The following is a 22,332-nucleotide window of genomic DNA, read 5'->3' on the forward strand; positions in this document are numbered from 1 at the left end:
CTTCTTCACCACAACGGATCGATACAACGTCCGCATTACTGAAGACGCCGCACCGATCCGCCTGTCGATCTCACGATCCACTCTTCCCCCACTCGTGAACAAGACTCCTAGGTACTTGAACTCCTCCACTTGGGGCAGGGTCTCCTCCCCAACCCGGAGATGGCACCCCACCCTTTTCCGGGCGAGAACCATGGACTCGGACTTGGAGGTGCTGATTCTCATTCCAGTCGCTTCACACTCGGCTGCGAACCGATCCAGTGAGAGCTGAAGATCCCGGTCAGATGAAGCCATCAGGACCACATCATCTGCAAAAAGCAGAGACCTAATCCCGTGGCCACCAAACCGGATCCCCTCAACGCCTTGGCTGCGCCTAGAAATTCTGTCCATAAAAGTTATGAACAGAATCGGTGACAAAGGACAGCCTTGGCGGAGTCCAACCCTCACTGGAAACGTGTCCGACTTACTGCCGGCAATGCGGACCAAGCTCTGGCACTGATCATACAGGGAGCGGACTGCCACAATAAGACAGTCCAACACCCCATACTCTCTGAGCACTCCCCACAGGACTTCCCGAGGGACACGGTCGAATGCCTTCTCCAAGTCCACAAAGCACATGTAGACTGGTTGGGCAAACTCCCATGCACCCTCAAAAACCCTGCCGAGAGTATAGAGCTGGTCCACAGTTCCAAGACCAGGACGAAAACCACACTGTTCCTCCTGAATCCGAGGTTCGACTATCCGGCGATGCCTCCTCTCCAGTACACCTGAATAAACCTTACCGGGAAGGCTGAGGAGTGTGATCCCACGATAGTTGGAACTCACCCTCCGGTCGCCCTTCTTAAAGAGAGGGACCACCACCACGGTCTGCCAATCCAGAGGTACCGCCCCCGATGTCCACGCAATGCTGCAGAGTCTTGTCAACCAAGACAGCCCCACAGCATCCAGAGCCTTAAGGAACTCTGAGCGGATCTCATCCACCCCCGGGGCCTTGCCGCCGAGGAGCTTTTTAACTACCTCAGCGACCTCAGCCCCAGAAATAGGAGAGTCCACTACAGATTCCCCAGGCACCGCTTCCTCAAAGGAAGATGTGTTGGTGGGATTGAGGAGGTCTTCGAAGTACTCCCTCCACCGATCCACAACATCCGCAGTCGAAGTCAGCAGAACACCATCCGCACCATACACGGTGTTGATAGTGCACTGCTTCCCCTTCCTGAGGCGGCGTATGGTGGTCCAGAATCGCTTCGAAGCTGTCCGGAAGTCGTTTTCCATGGCTTCCCCGAACTCTTCCCATGTCCGAGTTTTTGCCTCCGCGACCGCTGAAGCTGCACACCGCTTGGCCCGTCGGTACTCGTCCACTGCCTCCGGAGTCCTCTGAGCCAAAAGAACCCGATAGGACTCCTTTTTCAGCTTGACGGCATCCCTCACTGCTGGTGTCCACCAACGGGTTCTGGGATTACCGCCACGACAGGCACCAACAACCTTGCGGCCACAGCTCCAATCAGCCGCCTCGACAATAGAGGTTCGGAACATGGTCGACTCGGACTCAATGTCCAGCACCTCCCTCGTGACATGTTCAAAGTTCTCCCGGAGGTGTGAATTGAAACTCTCTCACAGGAGACTCTGCCAGACGTTCCCAGCAGACCCTCACAATGCGTTTGGGCCTGCCAGGTCTGTCCGGCATCCTCCCCCACCATCGCAGCCAACTCACCACCAGGTGGTGATCGGTAGAAAGCTCCGCCCCTCTCTTCACCCGAGTGTCCAAAACATAAGGCCGCAAATCCGATGACACAACTACAAAGTCGATCATGGAACTGCGGCCTAGGGTGTCCTGGTGCCAAGTGCACATATGGACACCCTTATGTTTGAACATGGTGTTCGTTATGGACAATCCGTGACGAGCACAAAAGTCCAATAACAAAACACCACTCGGGTTTAGATCCGGGCGACCATTCTTCCCAATCACGCCTCTCCAGGTTTCACTGTCGTTGCCAATATGAGCGTTGAAGTCCCCCAGTAGGACAAGGGAATCACCCGGGGGAGCACTTTCCAGTACTCCCTCGAGCGTTCCCAAAAAGGGTGGGTATTCTGAACTGCTGTTTGGTCCGTAAGCACAAACAACAGTCAGGACCCGTCCCCCCACCCGAAGGCGAAGGGAAGCTACCCTCTCGTCCACTGGGTTGAACTCCAACGTGCAGGCTTTGAGCCGGGGGGCAACGAGAATTGCCACCCCAGCCCGTCGCCTCTCACTGCCGGCAACGCCAGAGTGGAAGAGAGTCCAGTCCCTCTCGAGAGAACTGGTTCCAGAGCCCTTGCTGTGCGTCCAGGTGAGTCCGACTATATCCAGCCGGAACTTCTCTACCTCGCGGACTAGCTCAGGCTCCTTCCCCCCCAGTGAGGTGACGTTCCACGTCCCAAGAGCTAGCTTCTGTAGCCGAGGATCGGACCGCCAAGTGCCCTGCCTTCGGCTGTCGCCCAGCTCACAATGCACCCGACCTCTATGGCCCTTCCTATAAATGGTGAGCCCATTGGAGGGGGGACCCACGTTGCCTCTTTGGGGTGTGCCCGGCCGGGCCCCATGGGGACAGGCCCGGCCACCAGGCGCTCGCCATCGTGCCCCAACTCCGGGCCTGGCTCCAGAGCGGGGCCCCGGTGACCCGCGTCCGGGCGAGGGAAATCTGAGTTCATTTTGTTGTAATTCCATAGAAGTCTTTGAGCTGCTCTTTGTCTGATCACTCACCTCGGACCTGTTTGTCTTGGGAGACCCTACCAGGGGGCATGAAAGCCCCCAGACAACATAGCTCCTAGGATCATGGGGACACGCAAACTCCTCTACCACGGTAAGGTGGCAGCTCTAATCAATTTTAAATCTTATTTCAAAGTCTTTTGAATTTCTTTTAAAATTTTGGTCCCGGAAAATCTAGAAGAAATAATGATTTGTCTTTGTTAGAAATATAGCTTGGTCCAATTTGTTATATATTCTAACAAAGTGCAGATTGGATTTTAACCTATTTAAAACATGTCATCAAAATTCTAAAATTAATCTTAATCAGGAAAAACTACTAAAAATGTTCCATAAATTATTTTTTAAATTTTTTCAAAAAGTTTCGAATTAGCTAGTTTTTCTCTTCTTTTTTTCGGTTGAATTTTGAATTTTAAGGAGACGAAAATGAAGATAAACTTTGTTTCAAAATTTAATTTTAATTTTTTCTGTGTTTAGTCCTCTTTTAAATTGTTCAATTAAGTGTTTTTTTTCATCATTTATTCTCTACAAAAAAACCTTCCGTAAAAGGAAAAAAAATGTACAACGGAACGACAGACAGAAATACCCATTTTATATATATATATATATATATATATATATATATATATATAGATTTATTTATTAAAGGTACATTGAGCAAATTGGCTATTTCTGGCAATTTATTTAAGTGTGTATCAAACTGGTAGCCCTTTGCATCAATCAGTACCCAAGAAGTAGCTCTTGCTTTCAAAAAGTTTGCTGACCCCTGTTCTATATATACATGTTGTATATGTAGTATATGTACATGTAGTTGAACTGTAATGTGCTTGTGGGCCACTAGGTGGCAATGCCAGGTTGTATAGGAGCACACATATACTTGGTATATGTTCTGGTACTTTACCCATGATGTAGTATATGTACATATAGTTGATGTACTTTTAGTTAATGCCATTCTACATGAAGTTATGAATATGTAGTATACATGCATGTACATATGTTGCTCCAAAACCTGTATGTACCTTTCAGCATTAATGGTGCCTTCACAGATGTGTAAGTTACCCATACCTTGGCCACTAATGCACCCCCATACCATCACACATGCTGGCTTTTACATTTTGTGCCTAGAACAGTCCGAATGGTTATTTTCCTCTTTGTTCCGAAGGACTCGACGTCCACAGTTTCCAAAAAACTATTTGAAATGTGGACTCGTCAGACCACTTTTACACTTTGCATCAGTACATCTTAGATGAGCTAGGGCCCAGCGAAGCCTTTCTGGGTGTTGTTGATAAAACTGTCCGGATGGTTATTTTCCTCTTTGTTCCGAAGGACTCGACGTCCACAGTTTACAAAAAACAATTTGAAATGTGGACTCGTCAGACCACTTTTCCACTTTGCATCAGTCCATCTTAGATGAGCTAGGGCCCAGCGACGCCTTTCTGGGTGTTGTTGATAGAACAGTCCGGATGGTTATTTTCCTCTTTGTTCCGAAGGACTCGACGTCCAGAGTTTCCAAAAAACATTTTGAAATGTGGACTCGTCAGACCACTTTTCCACTTTGCATCAGTCCATCTTAGATGAGCTTGGGGCCAGCGAAGCCTTTCTGGGTGTTGTTGATAGAACAGTCCGGATGGTTATTTTCAAAAAACAATTTGAAATGTGGACTCGTCAGACCACTTTTCCACTTTGCATGAGTCCATCTTAGATGAGCTAGGGCCCAGTGAAGCCTTTCTGGGTGTTGTTGATAAAACAGTCCGGATGGTTATTTTCCTCTTTGTTCCGAAGGACTCGACGTCCAGAGTTTCCAAAAAACATTTTGAAATGTGGACTCGTCAGACCACTTTTCCACTTTGCATCAGTCCATCTTAGATGAGCTTGGGGCCAGCGAAGCCTTTCAGGGTGTTGTTGATAGAACAGTCCGGATGGTTATTTTCAAAAACAATTTGAAATGTGGACTCGTCAGACCACTTTTCCACTTTGCATCAGTCCATCTTAGATGAGCTAGGGCCCAGCGAAGCCTTTCTGGGTGTTGTTGATAGAACAGCCCGGATGGTTATTTTCCTCTTTGTTCCGAAGAACTCGACGTCCAGAGTTTCCAAAAAACAATTTGAAACGTGGACTCGTCAGACCACTTTTCCACTTTGCATCAGTCCATCTTAGATGAGCTAGGGCCCAGCGATGCCTTTCTGGGTGTTGTTGATAAACGGCCGTGGCTTTGTATAGTAGAGTTTTAACTTCCACTTATACATGTTGCAGGCATCAAATTCCAAATGAGCTAATATTTGCAACAACAGAAAAAGTTTTCCAGTGTGAACATTAAATATCTTGTCTTTGCAGTCTTTTCAATTAAATATAAGTTGAAAAGGATTTGCTAATAATTGTATTCTCTTTTTGTTTACCATTTACACAACGTGACAACTTCACTGCTTTTATATATATATATATATATATATATATATATATATATATATATATATATATATATATATATATATATATATATATATATATATATATATATATAAATAGTTTAAGTCATCATGGCCTGAGGTGTGCTGCAAACTTGCTCACCTGTGCTTTGACAACAAGGTGAGGTCGTTACCTTCCATCTTCCACTCACCTGTGCTTTGACAGTCACGTGGGGTCGTTACCTTCCATCTTCCACTCACCTGTGCTTTGACAACAAGGTGAGGTCGTTACCTTCATCTTCCACTCACCTGTGCTTTGACAGTCAGGTGAGGTGGTTACTTTCCTCTTTGATGTTTCTTGTCATGTTCATTCCTGCCATGAAAAGTTCCTTTGATGTTCATCCATCTTTAATTGTCTCTCTTCTGCTCATCTTTATGGCAAAGGTCAAAGATTTTACTTATACTTTGTACTTTATACTTCTTCTTTATACTTATACTTTATAATTTGAACTTGTTCATTATACTTATATTTTATACTTTGATATTGTTCATTATATTTATACTTTATACTTGTATTTTTACTTTATATTTGTACTTGTACTTATACTTTATACTTGCACTTGTACTTTATATTAGTACTTTATACTTGTACTTTATAATTGGACTTTATAATTTGACTTTATAATTGGACTTTATATTTGTACTTTTATATTTGTACATTATACTTGTACTTTATACTTGTACTTGTACTTTATACTTGTACTTGTTCTTTATAATTGTACTTTATACTTGTACTTGTACTTTTATATCTATACTTGTACTTGTACATTGTACTTGTTTTTTATAATTGTACCTAAAACTTGTACTTTATACTTGTACTTGTGCTTTATACTTGTACTTGTTCTTTTTACTTGTACTTTGTACTTGTACTTGTACTTTATACTTGCTCTTTATACTTGTACTTGTACTTTATACTTGTACTTGTTCTTTATAATTGTACTTTATCTTACACTTTATAATTGTACTTGTACTTTATACTTGTACTTTGTACTTGTTCTTTATACTTGTACTTTATACTAGTATTGTATAATTGTACTTTTACTTTATACTTGTTCTTTATACTTATACTTGTCCGAATATTAGTACTTTATACTTGTACTTTATAATTGGACTTTATATTTGTACATTATACTTTTACTTTATACTTGTACTTCTTCTTTATAATTGTACTTTACACTTGTACTTGTACTTTTATATCTATACTTGTACGTTGTACTTGTTCTTTATAATTGTATCTAAAACTTGTACTTTATACTTGTACTTGTGTATTATACTTGTAGTTGTTCTTTTTACTTGTACTTTATACTTGTACTTGTACTTTATACTTGTTCTTTATACTTGTACTTGTACTTTATACTTGTACTTGTTCTTTATACTTGTTCTTTATTATTGTACTTTATACTGTACTTGTTCTTTATAATTGTACTTTATCTTGTACTTTATACTTTTACTTTGTACTTGTTCTTTATACTTGTACTTTATACTAGGATTGTATAATTGTACTTTTACCATATAGTTGTACTTTATACTTATACTTGTCCTTCATATTAGTACTTTATACTTGTACTTTATAATTGGACTTTATATTTGTACATTATACTTGTACTTTATACTTGTACTTGTTCTTTATAATTGTACTTTATACTTGTACTTGTACGTTATACTTGCAGATGTATACTTGTTCTTTATTATTGTACTTTATACTTGTACTTTTTACTTGTACTTTATACTTATACTCGTTCTTTATACTTTATCTTGTACTTTATACTCAAACTTGTACTTTATAATTGTACTTTATACTTGTACTTTGTACTTGTACTTGTTCTTTATACTTGTACTTTATACTTGAACTTTATAATTGTACCTGTACTTTATACTTGTACTTGTGCTTTGTACTTTGTACTTGTACTTATACTTTATACTTGTACTAGTAGTTTTATACTTGCTCATCTTTATGACAAAGGTTAAAGATTATACTCCCACTTTATACTTTTAACTTGTACTTATACTTTATACTTATGATTGCTCATCCTTATGCCAAAGGTCAAATATGTATTCTGTTACCACATTACTTATACTTATACTTTATACTTATACAAAAGCAGTGAAGTTGTGTAAATGGTAAATATAAACAGAATACAATGGTTTGCAAATCATTTTCAACTTCTATCCAGTTGAATAGACTGCAAAGACAAGATATTTAAAGTTCACACCGGAAAACTTGGTTATTTTTTGCAAATAACCAAATATTAACTCATTCGGAATTTGATGCTTGCAATATGTATCAAAAAAGCGGGCACAAGTGGCAAAAAAGACTGAGAAAGTTGAGGGATGCTCATCAAACACTTATTTGGAACATCCCACAGGGGAACAGGTGGGTGCCATGATTGGGTATAAAAGCAGCTTCCATGAAATGCTCAGTCACTCACAAACCAGGACGGGGCGAGGGTCACCACTTTGTCAACAAATGCCAGAGCAAATTGTTTAAGAAAACAAATTTTCAACCAGCTATTGCAAGGAATTTAGGGATTTCACCATCTATAGTCCGTAATATCATCAAAAGGTTCAGAGAATCTGGAGAAATCACTGCACATAAGTTATGATATTACAGACTTTGGATCCCTCAGGCGGTACTGCATCAAAAAGCGACATCAGTGTGTAAAGGATATCACCACATGGGCTCTGGAACACTTCAGCAAACCACTGTCCGTAACTACAGTTGGTCGCTACATCTGCAAGTGCAAGTTAAAACTCTACTAAGTGGCCAAAGCCACTTATCAACAACACCCAGAAACGCCGCCGGCTCTAAGATGGACCGATGCAAACTGGAAAAGTGTTCTGTCGACATTTTGAATAGTTTTTGGAAACTGTGGACCGCAGAGGAAAAGAACCATCCGGATCGTTCTAGGCGCAAAGTGTAAAAGCCAGCATGTGTGATGGTATGGGGGTGTATTAGTGCCCAAGGCATGGGTAACTTACACATCCGTGAAGGCACCATTAATGCTGAAAGGTACATACAGGTTTTGGAGCGATATATGTTGCCATCCAAGCAAGGTTATCATTGACGCCCCTGCTTATTTCAGCAAAACGATGCCGAGCCCTGTGTTACAACAGTATGGCTTCGTAGTAAAAGAGTGCGGGTACCAGACTGGCCTGCCTGTAGTCCAGACCTGTCTCCCATTTGAAAAAAATAAAATCCGACAAACCTGTGAAAAAGGCTTGTAGGGATGATGAAGCTTCTTTGTTTATTCAATCAATCAATGTTTATTTATATAGCCCCAAATCACAAATGTCTCAAAGGACTGCACAAATCATTACGACTACGACATCCTCGGAAGAACCCACAAAACGGCAAGGAAAACTCACACCCAGTGGGCAGGGAGAATTCACATCCAGTGGGACGCCAGTGACAATGCTGACTATGAGAAACCTTGGAGAGGACCTCAGATGTGGGCAACCCCCCCCCCCCCCCCCCACTCTAGGGGACCGAAAGCAATGGATGTCGAGCGGGTCTAACATGATACTGTGAAAGTGCAATCCATAGTGGCTCCAATAGAGAGTTCAGTTCAAAGTGGATCCAAGACAGCAGCGAGAGTCCCGTCCACAGGAAACCATCCCAAGCGGAGTCGGATCAGCAGCGTAGAGATGTCCCCAACCGATACACAGGCGAGCGGTCCATCCAGGGTCCCGACGAGCGGTCCATCCTGGGTCTGGACTCTGGACAGCCAGTACTTCATCCATGGTCATCGGACCGGACCCCCTCCACAAGGGAGGGGGGGGACATAGGAGAAAAAAGAAAAGAAGCGGCAGATCAACTGGTCTAAAAAGGAGGTCTATTTAAAGGCTAGAGCAGTGGTCCCCAACCTTTTTGTATCCGCGGACCGGTCAACGCTTAATAATTTGTCCCGCGGCCCGGGGGGGAGGGGGTGTCCTTTAATTTTTCTTTTTTTTCTTTTTCTTCTTTGTCATGAAAAAGGGAGTTTTTTGTGGTTAGTGCACTATTTGTAAGTGTATATTGTGTTTTTTATGTTGATTTAACAAAAAAAAAAAAAAATTATTATTATTTTTTTTTAATAAAAAATTATTCTGCGGCCCGGTACCAATCGGGTGGTTGGAGACCACTGGGCTAGAGCATACAGATGAGTTTTAAGGTGAGACTTAAATGCTTCTACTGAGGTAGCATCTCGAACTGTTACCGGGAGGGCATTCCAGAGTACTGGAGCCCGAACGGAAAACGCTCTATAGCCCGCAGACTTTTTTTGGGCTCTAGGAATCACTAGGACATTTACATATATATATATATATATATATATATATATATATATATATATATATATATATATCCATCCATTTTCTACCGCTTATTCTCTTGTGAGGTCGCGGGGGGCGCTGGCGCCTAGATCAGCTACAATCGGGCGGAAGGTGGGGTACACCCTGGACAAGTCGCCACCTCGTCACAGGGCCAACACAGATAGACAGACAACATTCACACTCTAGGGCCAATTTTTTAGTGTTGCCAGTCAACCTATCCCCATGTGCATATATATATATATATATATATATATATATATATATATATATATATATATATATATATTGAGGGGTTCCCTCAATCATCAGGAGATGATTGAGGGAACCCCTCATGAAACAGTTCTGTAGAGATGAAGTAGTCTTGTGATTTTTTCCCACACATACATATATATATATATATATATATATATATATATATATATATATATATATGGAGGTTTATGAACTTGCACAGCCAAACATTACAAAGGGTTTGTCAGTTCCAGTCCTCCAAATAGTCACGTTTGTCCCAACACGTCGTGGACTCTCACACCAGACTTCCTCCCGCACTCAAAACACAACATCATCTTTGTCCGCATGACTCACGCTGCGTCACCCGGCGTGCTCACACCCTCTCCCACGCCCACCCGCCATCTGTCAATCGCTGTTTTCACAACAGCTGCTCTCTTGGAGTTGCTCAGGTCACAGAGCAGCTGTTCCTCGTCTGCCGGTCTACTGTCTCTTTAAGTCCCGGGCGCGTTAACTCGGGTCTTTTTGGATCTGCATACTTCTAAGCCGGGGGCGGCAACCCGCGGCTCTTTAGCACCGCCCTAGTGGCTGTCTGGAGCTTTTTCAAAAATGAATGAAAAATAGAAAAAAAATAGGGGAAAAAGATACATTTTTGTTTTTAATATAGTTTCTGTAGGAGGACAAACATGACGCAAACATCCCTAATTATTATAAAGCACACTGTTTGTATTAAACATGCTTCACTGATTCGAGTATTTGGCCAGCGCCGTTTTGTCCTACTAATTTTGACGGTACTTGAACTCACCTTACTTTGTTTACAATAGGGGTCAGCAACCTTTTTGAAACCAAGAGCTACTTCTTGGGTACTGATTAATGCGAAGGGCTACCAGTTTGATACACACTTAAATAAATGGCCAGAAATAGCCAATTTGCTCAATTGACCTTTAATAAATAAATCTATATAAATAAAAAAAAGGGTATTCCTGTCTGTCATTCCGTCGTACATTTTTTTCCCTTTTACGGAGGGTTTTTTGTAGAGAATAAATGATGAAAAAAACACTTAGTTGAACGGTTTAAAAGATGAGAAAACAGGAAAAAAAAAAGAAAATTAAATTTTGAAACAGTTTACCTTCAATTTCGACTCTTTAAAATTCAAAATTCTACCGAAAAAAAGAAGAGTAAAAGTAGCTCATTCAAATCTTTTTGAATAAAATTAAACAAATAATTTATGGAACATCATTAGTAATTTTTCCTGATTAAGATTAATTTTAGAATTTTGATGACATGTTTTAAATAGGTTAAAATCCAATCTGCACTTTGTTAGAATATATAACAAATTGGACCAAGCTATATTTCTAACAAAGACAAATCATAATTTCTTCTAGATTTTGCAGAACAAAAATTTAAAAAGAAATTAAAAAGACTTTGAAATAAGATTTAAATTTGATTCTACAGATTTTCTAGATTTGCCAGAATAATTTATTTGAATTTTAATCATAATAAGTTTGAAGAAAGATTTCACAAATATTGTTTGTCGAAAAAACAGAAGCTAAAATAAAGAATTAAATCAAAATGTATTTATTATTCTTTACAATAAAAGAAAAAATCATATTACTTGAACATTGATTTAATTTGTCAGGAAAGAAGAGGTTAAAAGGTAAAAAGGTATGTGTTTAAAAATCCTAAAATCATTTTTAAGGTTGTATTTTTTCTCTAAAATTGTCTTTCTGAAAGTTATAAGACGCAATGTAAAAAAGAAATGAATTTATTTAAACAAGTGAAGACCAAGTCTTTAAAATATTTTCTTGGATTTTCAAATTCTATTTGAGTTTTGTCTCTCGTAGAATTAAAAATGTCAAGCAAAGCGAGACCAGCTTGCTAGTAAATAAATACAATTTAAAAAATAGAGGCAGCTCACTGGTAAGTGCTGCTATTTGAGCTATTTTTTAGAACAGGCCAGCGGGCGACACATCTGGTCCTTACGGGCGACCTGTATGTATATATGTATAACATTCTCCGACTTTCTAGGACGTGTTTTATGCCACTCCTTTTTCTGTCTCATTTTGTCCACCAAACTTTTAACGTTGTGTCATTAACAATGCTAATCAGGCATATTTGGTCATGGCATGACTGCAAGCTAATCGATGCTAACATGCTATTTAGGCTAGCTATTTTGCATCATTATGCCTCATTTGTAGCTATATTTAAGTTCATTTCGTTTCCTTTAAATCCTCTTAATTCAGTTTATATCTCATGACACACTATCTTTATGTAATATGGCTTTACAGTTTTTTGCGGCTCCAGGCGGATTTGTTTTTGTATTTTTGGTCCAATATGACTCTTTCAACATTTTGGGTTGCCGACCCCTGATCTAAGCGGTACCCAAATTGGTCAGATTCCATATATTTTTTGCAAATAATCATGAACTTAGAATTCAATGGCAGCAAAAAAAGTTGTCAGAGGGGAATTTTTACCAGTGTGTTACATGGCCTTTCCTTTTAACAACACTCAGTAAAGGTTTGGGAACTGAGGAGACACATTTTTTTTAAATGGATTCTTTCCCATTCTTGCTTGATGTACAGCTTAAGTTGTTCAACAGTCTCCCTTCTGCTATTTTAGCCTTCACATTTTCAATGGGAGACAGGTCTGGACTACAGGCAGGCCAATCTAGTACCCACACTCTTTTACTATGAAGCTACGCTGTTGTAACATGTGGCTTGACGTTGTCTTGCTGATATAAGCAGGGGCGTCCATGATAACGTTGCTTGGATGTTGCTCCAAAACCTGTATGTACCTTTCAGCATTAATGGTGCCTTCACAGATGTGTAAGTTACCCATGCCTTGGGCACTAATACACCCCCATACCATCACACATGCTGACTTTTACACTTTGCGCCTAGAACAGTCCGGATGGTTCTTTTCCTCTTTGGTCCACTGTGTCCAAAAACAATTTAAAATGGGACCCGTCAGACCACAGAACGCTTTTCCACTTTGAATCAGTCCATTTTAGATGATCTCTGGTCCAGCGTTTCTGGGTGTTGTTGATAAATAATTTTGGCTTTGCATAGTAGACTTTTAAATTGCACGAACAGATGAAGCGACCGACTGTAGTTACTGACAGTGGTTTTCTGAAGTGTTCCGGAGTCCATGTGGTGATATCCTTTACACACTGATGTGGCTTTTTGATACGGTACCCCCTGAGGGATCCAAGGTCTGTAATATCATCGCTTACGTGCAGTGATTCCTCCAGATTCTCCACACCTTTTGATAATATTACAGTAGATGGGGAAATCCCTTAATTCATTGAATAGCTGGTTGAGAAATGTTGTTCTTTAACAATTTGCTAAGGCGTTTTTTGACAAATTGGTGACCCTCGCCCCGCCCTTGTTTGTGAACGACTGAGCATTTCATGGAAGCTGCTCTTATACCCGCTTTGACGAGCATCCCTCAAATTTCTCAGTCTTTTTTGCCACTTGTGCCAGCTTTTTTTGAAACATGTTGCAGGCATCAAATTCCGAATGAGCTAATATTTGCGAAAAGATAACAAAGTGTGGACCTGAAATATCTTGTCTTTGCCGTCTATTCAATTGAATATAAGTTGAAAAGGATTTGCAACTCATTGTATTCGACCCCGAATGGGACAAGCGGTAGAAAATGGATGGATGGATGTATTCTGTTTTTATTTACCATCTACACAACGTGACTTAACTGCTTTTGGGTTTTGTAGGTATAAACACACATCACTGTTAATTGGATATTAATTATACAATAATGATAATCAGTGTTAATTGGATGGTAATGATAAAGAATTTTAATTGGATGGTAATGATTAAAATGTTAATTGGATGGTAATGATAAAGACACACATCATTGTTACATCATAAAGGACAATTGTTATAGTAGTTGATGACATAATTGATGATGACAACAGCCACGATTCTTTCACCAAGGTGGTTCTGTGAAGGTCGAGAGCTGCACGACTCACCTGACCTCCACATCTGGAGCGGTGATGACCTTCACACCCTGGTCATCAACGAGGCCTTCCAGGACGACACGGGACGCTACACCTGCGTGGCCTCCAACTGTGCGGGTCGTGACCACACCTCTGCAGAGGTCTACATCGAAGGTCGGCCTCTTTTGATTTTGTGTGAGAGGGTGGTTGTCACCTGTGAGGGTGTGGCATGGTTGTCACCTGGTTGTCTCGTCACAGGAGCTTCATCCTCAGACTCAGACGGAGAAGGATCAGCGTCAAAGTCCAGACCAAGAAGCATGACCCAGTAGGTGTTACTTATGGTACTTCATGACAAAAACCCAAGTCCAGACGAAGAAGTATGACCCAGCAGGTGTTACTCATGGTACTTCATGACCTAAACCCAAGTCCAGACCAAGAAGTATGACCCAGTCGGTGTTACTTATGGTACTTCATGACCTAAACCCAAGTACAGACCAAGAAGTATGACCCAGTAGGTGTTACTTATGGTACTTCATGACCTAAACCCAAGTCCAGACCAAGAAGCATGACCCAGTCGGTGTTACTTATGGTACTTCATGACCTAAACCCAAGTCCAGACCAAGAAGCATGACCCAGTAGGTGTTACTTATGGTACTTCATGACCTAAACCCAAGTCCAGACCAAGAAGCATGACCCAGTAGGTGTTACTTATGGTACTTCATGACCTAAACCCAAGTCCAGACCAAGAAGCATGACCCAGTAGGTGTTACTTATGGTACTTCATGACCTAAACCCAAGTCCAGACCAAGAAGCATGACCCAGTAGGTGTTACTTATGGTACTTCATGACCTAAACCCAAGTCCAGACCAAGAAGCATGACCCAGTAGGTGTTACTTATGGTACTTCATGACCTAAACCCAAGTCCAGACCAAGAAGCATGACCCGGTAGGTGTTACTTATGGTACTTCATGACCTAAACCCAAGTCCAGACCAAGAAGTATGACCCGGTAGGTGTTACTTATGGTACTTCATGACCTAAACCCAAGTCCAGACCAAGAAGCATGACCCAGTAGGTGTTACTTATGGTACTTCATGACCTAAACCCAAGTCCAGACCAAGAAGCATGACCCAGTAGGTGTTACTTATGGTACTTCATGACCTAAACCCAAGTCCAGACCAAGAAGTATGACCCAGTAGGTGTTACTTATGGTACTTCATGACCTAAACCCAAGTCCAGACCAAGAAGTATGACCCAGTAGGCGTTAGTTATGGTACTTCATGACCTAAACCCAAGTCCAGACCAAGAAGTATGACCCGGTAGGTGTTAGTTATGGTACTTCATGACCTAAACCCAAGTCCAGACCAAGAAGCATGACCCAGTAGGTGTTACTTATGGTACTTCATGACCTAAACCCAAGTCCAGACCAAGAAGCATGACCCAGTAGGTGTTACTTATGGTACTTCATGACCTAAACCCAAGTCCAGACCAAGAAGCATGACCCTGTAGGTGTTAGTTATGGTACTTCATGACCTAAACCCAAGTCCAGACCAAGAAGCATGACCCAGTAGGTGTTACTTATGGTACTTCATGACCTAAACCCAAGTCCAGACCAAGAAGTATGACCCGGTAGGTGTTACTTATGGTACTTCATGACCTAAACCCAAGTCCAGACCAAGAAGCATGACCCAGTAGGTGTTACTTATGGTACTTCATGACCTAAACCCAAGTCCAGACCAAGAAGTATGACCCAGTAGGTGTTAGTTATGGTACTTCATGACCTAAACCCAAGTCCAGACCAAGAAGTATGACCCGGTAGGTGTTACTTATGGTACTTCATGACCTAAACCCAAGTCCAGACCAAGAAGTATGACCCAGTCGGTGTTACTTATGGTACTTCATGACCTAAACCCAAGTCCAGACCAAGAAGTATGACCCAGTAGGTGTTACTTATGGTACTTCATGACCTAAACCCAAGTCCAGACCAAGAAGTATGACCCAGTAGGTGTTACTCATGGTACTTCATGACCTAAACCCAAGTCCAGACCAAGAAGTATGACTCAGCGGGTGTTACTCATGGTACTTCATGACCTAAACCCAAGTCCAGACCAAGAAGTATGACCCAGTAGGTGTTACTCATGGTACTTCATGACCTAAACCCAGGTCAAGACCAAAAACTATGACCCAGTAGGTGTTACTTACAGTACTTGATGAGCTAAACCCAAGTCCAGACCAAGAAGTATGACCCAGTAGGTGTTACTTATGGTACTTCATGACCTAAACCCAAGTCCAGACCAAGAAGCATGACCCAGTAGGTGTTACTTATGGTACTTCATGACCTAAACCCAAGTCCAGACCAAGAAGTATGACCCAGTCGGTGTTACTTATGGTACTTCATGACCTAAACCCAAGTCCAGACCAAGAAGTATGACCCAGTAGGTGTTACTTATGGTACTTCATGACCTAAACCCAAGTCCAGACTAAGAAGTATGACCCAGTAGGTGTTACTTATGGTACTTCATGACCTAAACCCAAGTCCAGACCAAGAAGTATGACCCAGTCGGTGTTACTTATGGTACTTCATGACCTAAACCCATGTCCAGACCAAGAAGCATGACCCAGTAGGTGTTACTTATGGTACTTCATGACCTAAACCCAAGTCCAGACCAAGAAGCATGACCCAGTAGGTGTTACTTATGGTACTTCATGACCTAAACCCAAGTCCAGACCAAGAAGCATGAGCCAGTAGGTGTTACTTATGGTACTTCATGACCTAAACCCAAGTCCAGACCAAGAAGTATGACCCAGTCGGTGTTACTTATGGTACTTCGTGACCTAAACCCAAGTCCAGACCAAGAAGTATGACCCAGTAGGTGTTACTTATGGTACTTCATGACCTAAACCCAAGTCCAGACTAAGAAGTATGACCCAGTAGGTGTTACTTATGGTACTTCATGACCTAAACCCAAGTCCAGACCAAGAAGTATGACCCAGTCGGTGTTACTTATGGTACTTCATGACCTAAACCCAAGTCCAGACCAAGAAGCATGAGCCAGTAGGTGTTACTTATGGTACTTCATGACCTAAACCCAAGTCCAGACCAAGAAGTATGACCCAGTCGGTGTTACTTATGGTACTTCGTGACCTAAACCCAAGTCCAGACCAAGAAGTATGACCCAGTAGGTGTTACTTATGGTACTTCATGACCTAAACCCAAGTCCAGACCAAGAAGTATGACCCAGTAGGTGTTACTTATGGTACTTCATGACCTAAACCCAAGTCCAGACTAAGAAGTATGACCCAGTAGGTGTTACTTATGGTACTTCATGACCTAAACCCAAGTCCAGACCAAGAAGTATGACCCAGTCGGTGTTACTTATGGTACTTCATGACCTAAACCCATGTCCAGACCAAGAAGCATGACCCAGTAGGTGTTACTTATGGTACTTCATGACCTAAACCCAAGTCCAGACCAAGAAGCATGACCCAGTAGGTGTTACTTATGGTACTTCATGACCTAAACCCAAGTCCAGACCAAGAAGCATGAGCCAGTAGGTGTTACTTATGGTACTTCATGACCTAAACCCAAGTCCAGACCAAGAAGTATGACCCAGTCGGTGTTACTTATGGTACTTCGTGACCTAAACCCAAGTCCAGACCAAGAAGTATGACCCAGTAGGTGTTACTTATGGTACTTCATGACCTAAACCCAAGTCCAGACTAAGAAGCATGACCCAGTAGGTGTTACTTATGGTACTTCATGACCTAAACCCAAGTCCAGACCAAGAAGCATGACCCAGTAGGTGTTACTTATGGTACTTCATGACCTAAACCCAAGTCCAGACCAAGAAGCATGACCCAGTAGGTGTTACTTATGGTACTTCATGACCTAAACCCAAGTCCAGACCAAGAAGTATGACCCGGTAGGTGTTAGTTATGGTATTTCATGACCTAAACCCAAGTCCAGACCAAGAAGCATGACCCAGTCGGTGTTACTTATGGTACTTCATGACCTAAACCCAAGTCCAGACCAAGAAGCATGACCCAGTAGGTGTTACTTATGGTACTTCATGACCTAAACCCAAGTCCAGACCAAGAAGTATGACCCAGTCGGTGTTACTTATGGTACTTCATGACCTAAACCCAAGTCCAGACCAAGAAGCATGACCCAGTAGGTGTTACTTATGGTACTTCATGACCTAAACCCAAGTCCAGACCAAAATAGCGTGACTCGGCAACATTTTGATTTTGTTCTTGTTTTTGTTAGGGTTTCCCCTAAATTTAGCCAAAGTACCTGTGGTGGAGGGGGCGTGGTTAGGGGCGTGGTCAATATGACGTCATCACACAATTTGCTACGATGCATATATTCCTTAAAAGGGGACGTGAATATACATTTTAAACACATCTGTCATTAAGTATAGTGTTAATATTTATATTTTTTTTACATAATTTTGTTCTCTTTTTAAATTTTTGCAACTAATCGTTGCAAATCCAGCATCTATTTCTGGTGTTATTGGAGGCTGGACTAACTGTTTAGAGACTCACACCTGCTTCAAGTTGCTGGGAGTTTTCTCTCATTAAAATCCCCCAGCCTCAACTTATTATAAATTATTACATTTTGTATTATATTATAACATGATTATTATAAGTTTAAATAATTAAATAAATACAATTAATTCTGTTTAGAATTATTATTTAATTTATTTATGTATATATTAAAATATATAAAACATGTGTAATTTATATATAATATAAGATTAATAATAATACTACTAAAATAATAATAATAAGTACAATAATAATATATATAATATATGTATATATATGTATAAAACCTATTTGAAACCAAGAGCTACTTCTTGGGTACTGATTAATGCGAAGGGCTACCAGTTTGATACACACTTAAATAAATTGCCAGAAGTAGCCAATTTGCTCAATTTACCTTTAATAAATTAATATATATATATAAAAAAGGGTATTTCTGTCTGTCATTCCGTCGTACATTTTTTTTCCTTTTACGGAAGGTTTTTTTGTCGAGAATAAATGATGAAAAAAACACTTAATTGAACGGTTTAAAAGAGGGGGAAACACGAAAAAAATGAAAATTGAATTTTGAAACAAAGTTTGTCTTCAATTTCGACTCTTTAAAATTCAAAATTTAACCGAAAAAAAGAAGAGAAAAAACAGCTAATTTGAATCTTTTTGAAAAAATAAAAAAAATAATTTATGGAACATCATTAGTCATTTTTCCTGATTAAGATTAATTTTAGAATTTTGATGACATGTTTTAAATAGGTTAAAATCCAATCTGCACTTTGTTAGAATATATAACAAATTGGACCAAGTTATATTTCTAACAAAGACAAATCATTATTTCTTCTAGATTTTCCAGAACAAAAATTTTAAAAGAAATTCAAAATACTTTGAAATAAGATTGAAATTTGATTCTACAGATTTTCTAGAATTACCAGAATATTTTTTTTTAATTTTAATCATAATAAAAAACAGAAGCTAAAATGAAGAATTACATTAAAATGTATTTATTATTCTTTACAATAAAAAAAAAAATGTATCTGAACATTGATTTAAATTGTCAGGAAAGAAGAGGAAGGAATTTAAAAGGTAAAAAGGTATATTTGTTTAAAAATCCTAAAATCATTTTTAAAGTTGTATTTTTTTCTCTAAAATTGTCTTTCTGAAAGTTATAAGAAGCAAAGTAAAAAAATAAATGAATTTATTTAAACAAGTGAAGACCAAGTCTTTAAAATATTTTCTTGGATTTTCAAATTCTATTTGAGTTTTGTCTCTCTTAGAATTAAAAATTTCGAACAAAGTGAGACCAGCTTGCTAGTAAATAAATAACATTTTAAAAATAGAGGCAGCTCACTGGTAAGTGCTGCTATTTTAGTTATTTTTAGAACAGGCCAGCAGGCGACTCATCTGGTCCTTACGGGCTACCACCGCGATATATAATATGTGTAATTTATTTATAACATAATAATAATAATAATATGTATTTTATATATATATATAAATATATATACCTATAAATATAAAAAAGTAAATAATTATAAGTGTTATATAATATAATATTATATATATTATATTATTATAAATGGTCAATATGGCCATTGAACTTTCTTCCACTTTTGTGCCGCCTCATTCCCGTGAAAATGTTCCAGCTTATGATGTCAAGAGTTGTTTGTTTTTTTTCCCCGCCTGCCTTGGATTCTTCCAGGCCGCAGAAGAAGAGCACCTCCATGTCTCTGACCATCCGCTCGTCGTCGCCCCAGACGCCCGCGGTCCTCCCTCGCCGCTCCACGCTGGTGCAGTCCTTGTCGCAGCCTCTCCAGCGGGTGACCTTGTTGCGCAACATGATGTCGTCCCTGAACCGCTGACCCAAGTTTGCCTTTCTTCATGTCGTCCTCAGACACAGAGCCCCATGTTGTCCTCCAGCGTCGTCGACCTGCCCGTCTTCACCAAAGTAAGTCCCACGGTTTCGAACCCCGTCTGTTGAAAGGGAATTTCCATTTTTTGTCTGGAGTGTTGCCTATGGATCACAATCCTTGTAAGACAACATATTTTTTTATACATTCTAAGTTGTAAAATATGGCAAATAAGAGGTGGCCTACAATGTAGATAATGGGAGTGCCCATAAAATCCTCTAAAACATCCAAAATGTGCCAACAATACCCCATTTACATGTGACCTGAATATTGACAAGTATTACAAGTGCTAACGCAGAGGAACTACTTTTAGCGATGCCGGGATCACAGAGAGCTAGTATTGACATATGAGCCGCCGCATGGCCTCTGAGTTGGTGAGAGTTAATTCTAGATGATAAATCATCTGGTCTCTCACCTGGATAGTAGAAGGTTGTGGACATTAAAGCCACAAGTTGGTCAACTTTGACATCCAACTTAGACCACTTCTGTTGTGGAATTATTGTTATTTAATGATTGTTGTTGTCCTATGCTGACACACTTTTGTTGTTGAATTATTGTTATTTAATGATTGTTGTTGTCCTATGCTGACACAATTTTGTTGTTGAATTATTGTTATTCAATGGTTGATGTTGTCCTATACAGCCACATTTTTGTTGTTGAATTATTGTTATTGATTGTTGTTGTCCTCTACAGCCACACCTTTGTTGTTGAATTATTGCTATTTAATTATGTCCTATGTTGACACACTTTTGTAGTTTAATTTTTGTTATTTAATGATTGTTGTTGTCCTATGCAGACACTTTTGTTGTTTAATTATTGTTATTCAATGGTTGATGTTGCCCTATACAGCCACATTTTTGTTGTTGAATTATTGTTATTGATTGTTGTTGTCCTCTACAGCCACACCTTTGTTGTTGAATTATTGCTATTTAATTATGTCCTATGTTGACACACTTTTGTTGTTTAATTTTTGTTATTTAATGATTGTTGTTGTCCTATGCAGACACTTTTGCTGTTGAATTATTGTTATTTAATGATTGCTGTTGTCCTATGCAGCCACATTTTTGTTGTTGAATTATTGCTATTTAATTATGTCCTATGTTGACACACTTTTGTTGTTGAATTATTGTTATTTAATAATTGTTGTTGTCCTATGCTGACACACTTTTGTTGTTGAATTATTGTTATTTAATGATTGTTGTTGTCCTATGCTGACACACTTTTGTTGTTGAATTATAGCTATTTAATAATTTATGTTGTCTTATACAGCCACATTTTTGTTGTTGAATTATTGTTATTTAATGATTGATGTTGTCTTATACAGCCACATTTTTGGTGTTGAATTATTGTTATTGATTGTTGTTGTCCTCTACAGCCACACTTTTGTTGTTGAATTATTGCTATTTAATCATGTCCTATGTTGACACACTTTTGTTGTTTAATTTTTGTTATTTAATGATTGTTGTTGTCCTATGCAGACACTTTTGCTGTTGAATTATTGTTATTTAATGATTGTTGTTGTCCTATGCTGATACAATTTTTTTGTTGAATTATTGTTTTTTTAACGATTGTTGTTGTCCTATGCAACCACATTTTGGTTGTTGAATTATTGTTATTTAATGATTTTTGTCCTCTGCAGCCACACTTTTGTTGTTAGAATATTGTTATTTAATGATTGTTGTCCTATGCAGACCCTTTTGCTATTGAATCATTGTTATCCAATGATTGTTTGTTGTTGTCCTATGCTGACACACTTTTGTTATTGAATTATTGTTACTTAATGATTGTTGTTGTTCTATACTGACACATTTTTGTTGTTGACTTATTGTTATTGATTGTTGTTGTCTGCAGCCACACTTTTGTTGTTGAATTATTGTTATTTAATGATTGCTGTTGTCCTATGCTGACACACTTTTGTTGTTGAAATAGTGTTATCTAATGATTTTTGTCCTCTGCAGCCACACTTTTGTTGTTAGATTATTTTTATTTAATGATTGTTGTCCAATGCAGACCCTTTTGCTATTGAATCATTGTTATCCAATGATTGTTGTTGTCCTATGCTGATACACTTTTGTTATTGAATTATTGTTACTTAATGATTGTTGTTGTCCTATGCTGACACACTTTTGTTGTTGAATTATTGTTATTTAATGATTGTTGTCCTATGCAGACACTTATGCTGTTGAATTGTT

The 22,332-nt window shown here is 39.5% G+C and overlaps 1 protein-coding gene across 2 annotated transcripts in view; it reads left to right on the top strand.

The window, feature by feature from the left end:
• The window catches only part of LOC133543913 (palladin-like), an 83,822-nt gene that overhangs the window by 9,402 nt on the left and 52,088 nt on the right, over window positions 1–22,332 (top strand). The window contains exons 3-6 of one of the 2 annotated variants that reach the window (XM_061888822.1): window positions 13,695–13,870; window positions 13,955–14,021; window positions 19,933–20,050; window positions 20,125–20,178. In XM_061888822.1, the coding sequence (XP_061744806.1) occupies window positions 13,695–13,870; window positions 13,955–14,021; window positions 19,933–20,050; window positions 20,125–20,178 (415 nt within the window). Of the gene's footprint in view, window positions 1–13,694; window positions 13,871–13,954; window positions 14,022–17,845; window positions 17,866–19,932; window positions 20,051–20,124; window positions 20,179–22,332 lie in introns of those variants that run through there. The other variant, XM_061888823.1, reaches the window with a different exon arrangement.

This window comes from Nerophis ophidion, linkage group LG26, assembly GCF_033978795.1.
Source record: "Nerophis ophidion isolate RoL-2023_Sa linkage group LG26, RoL_Noph_v1.0, whole genome shotgun sequence".
NCBI lineage: Eukaryota > Metazoa > Chordata > Actinopteri > Syngnathiformes > Syngnathidae > Nerophis > Nerophis ophidion.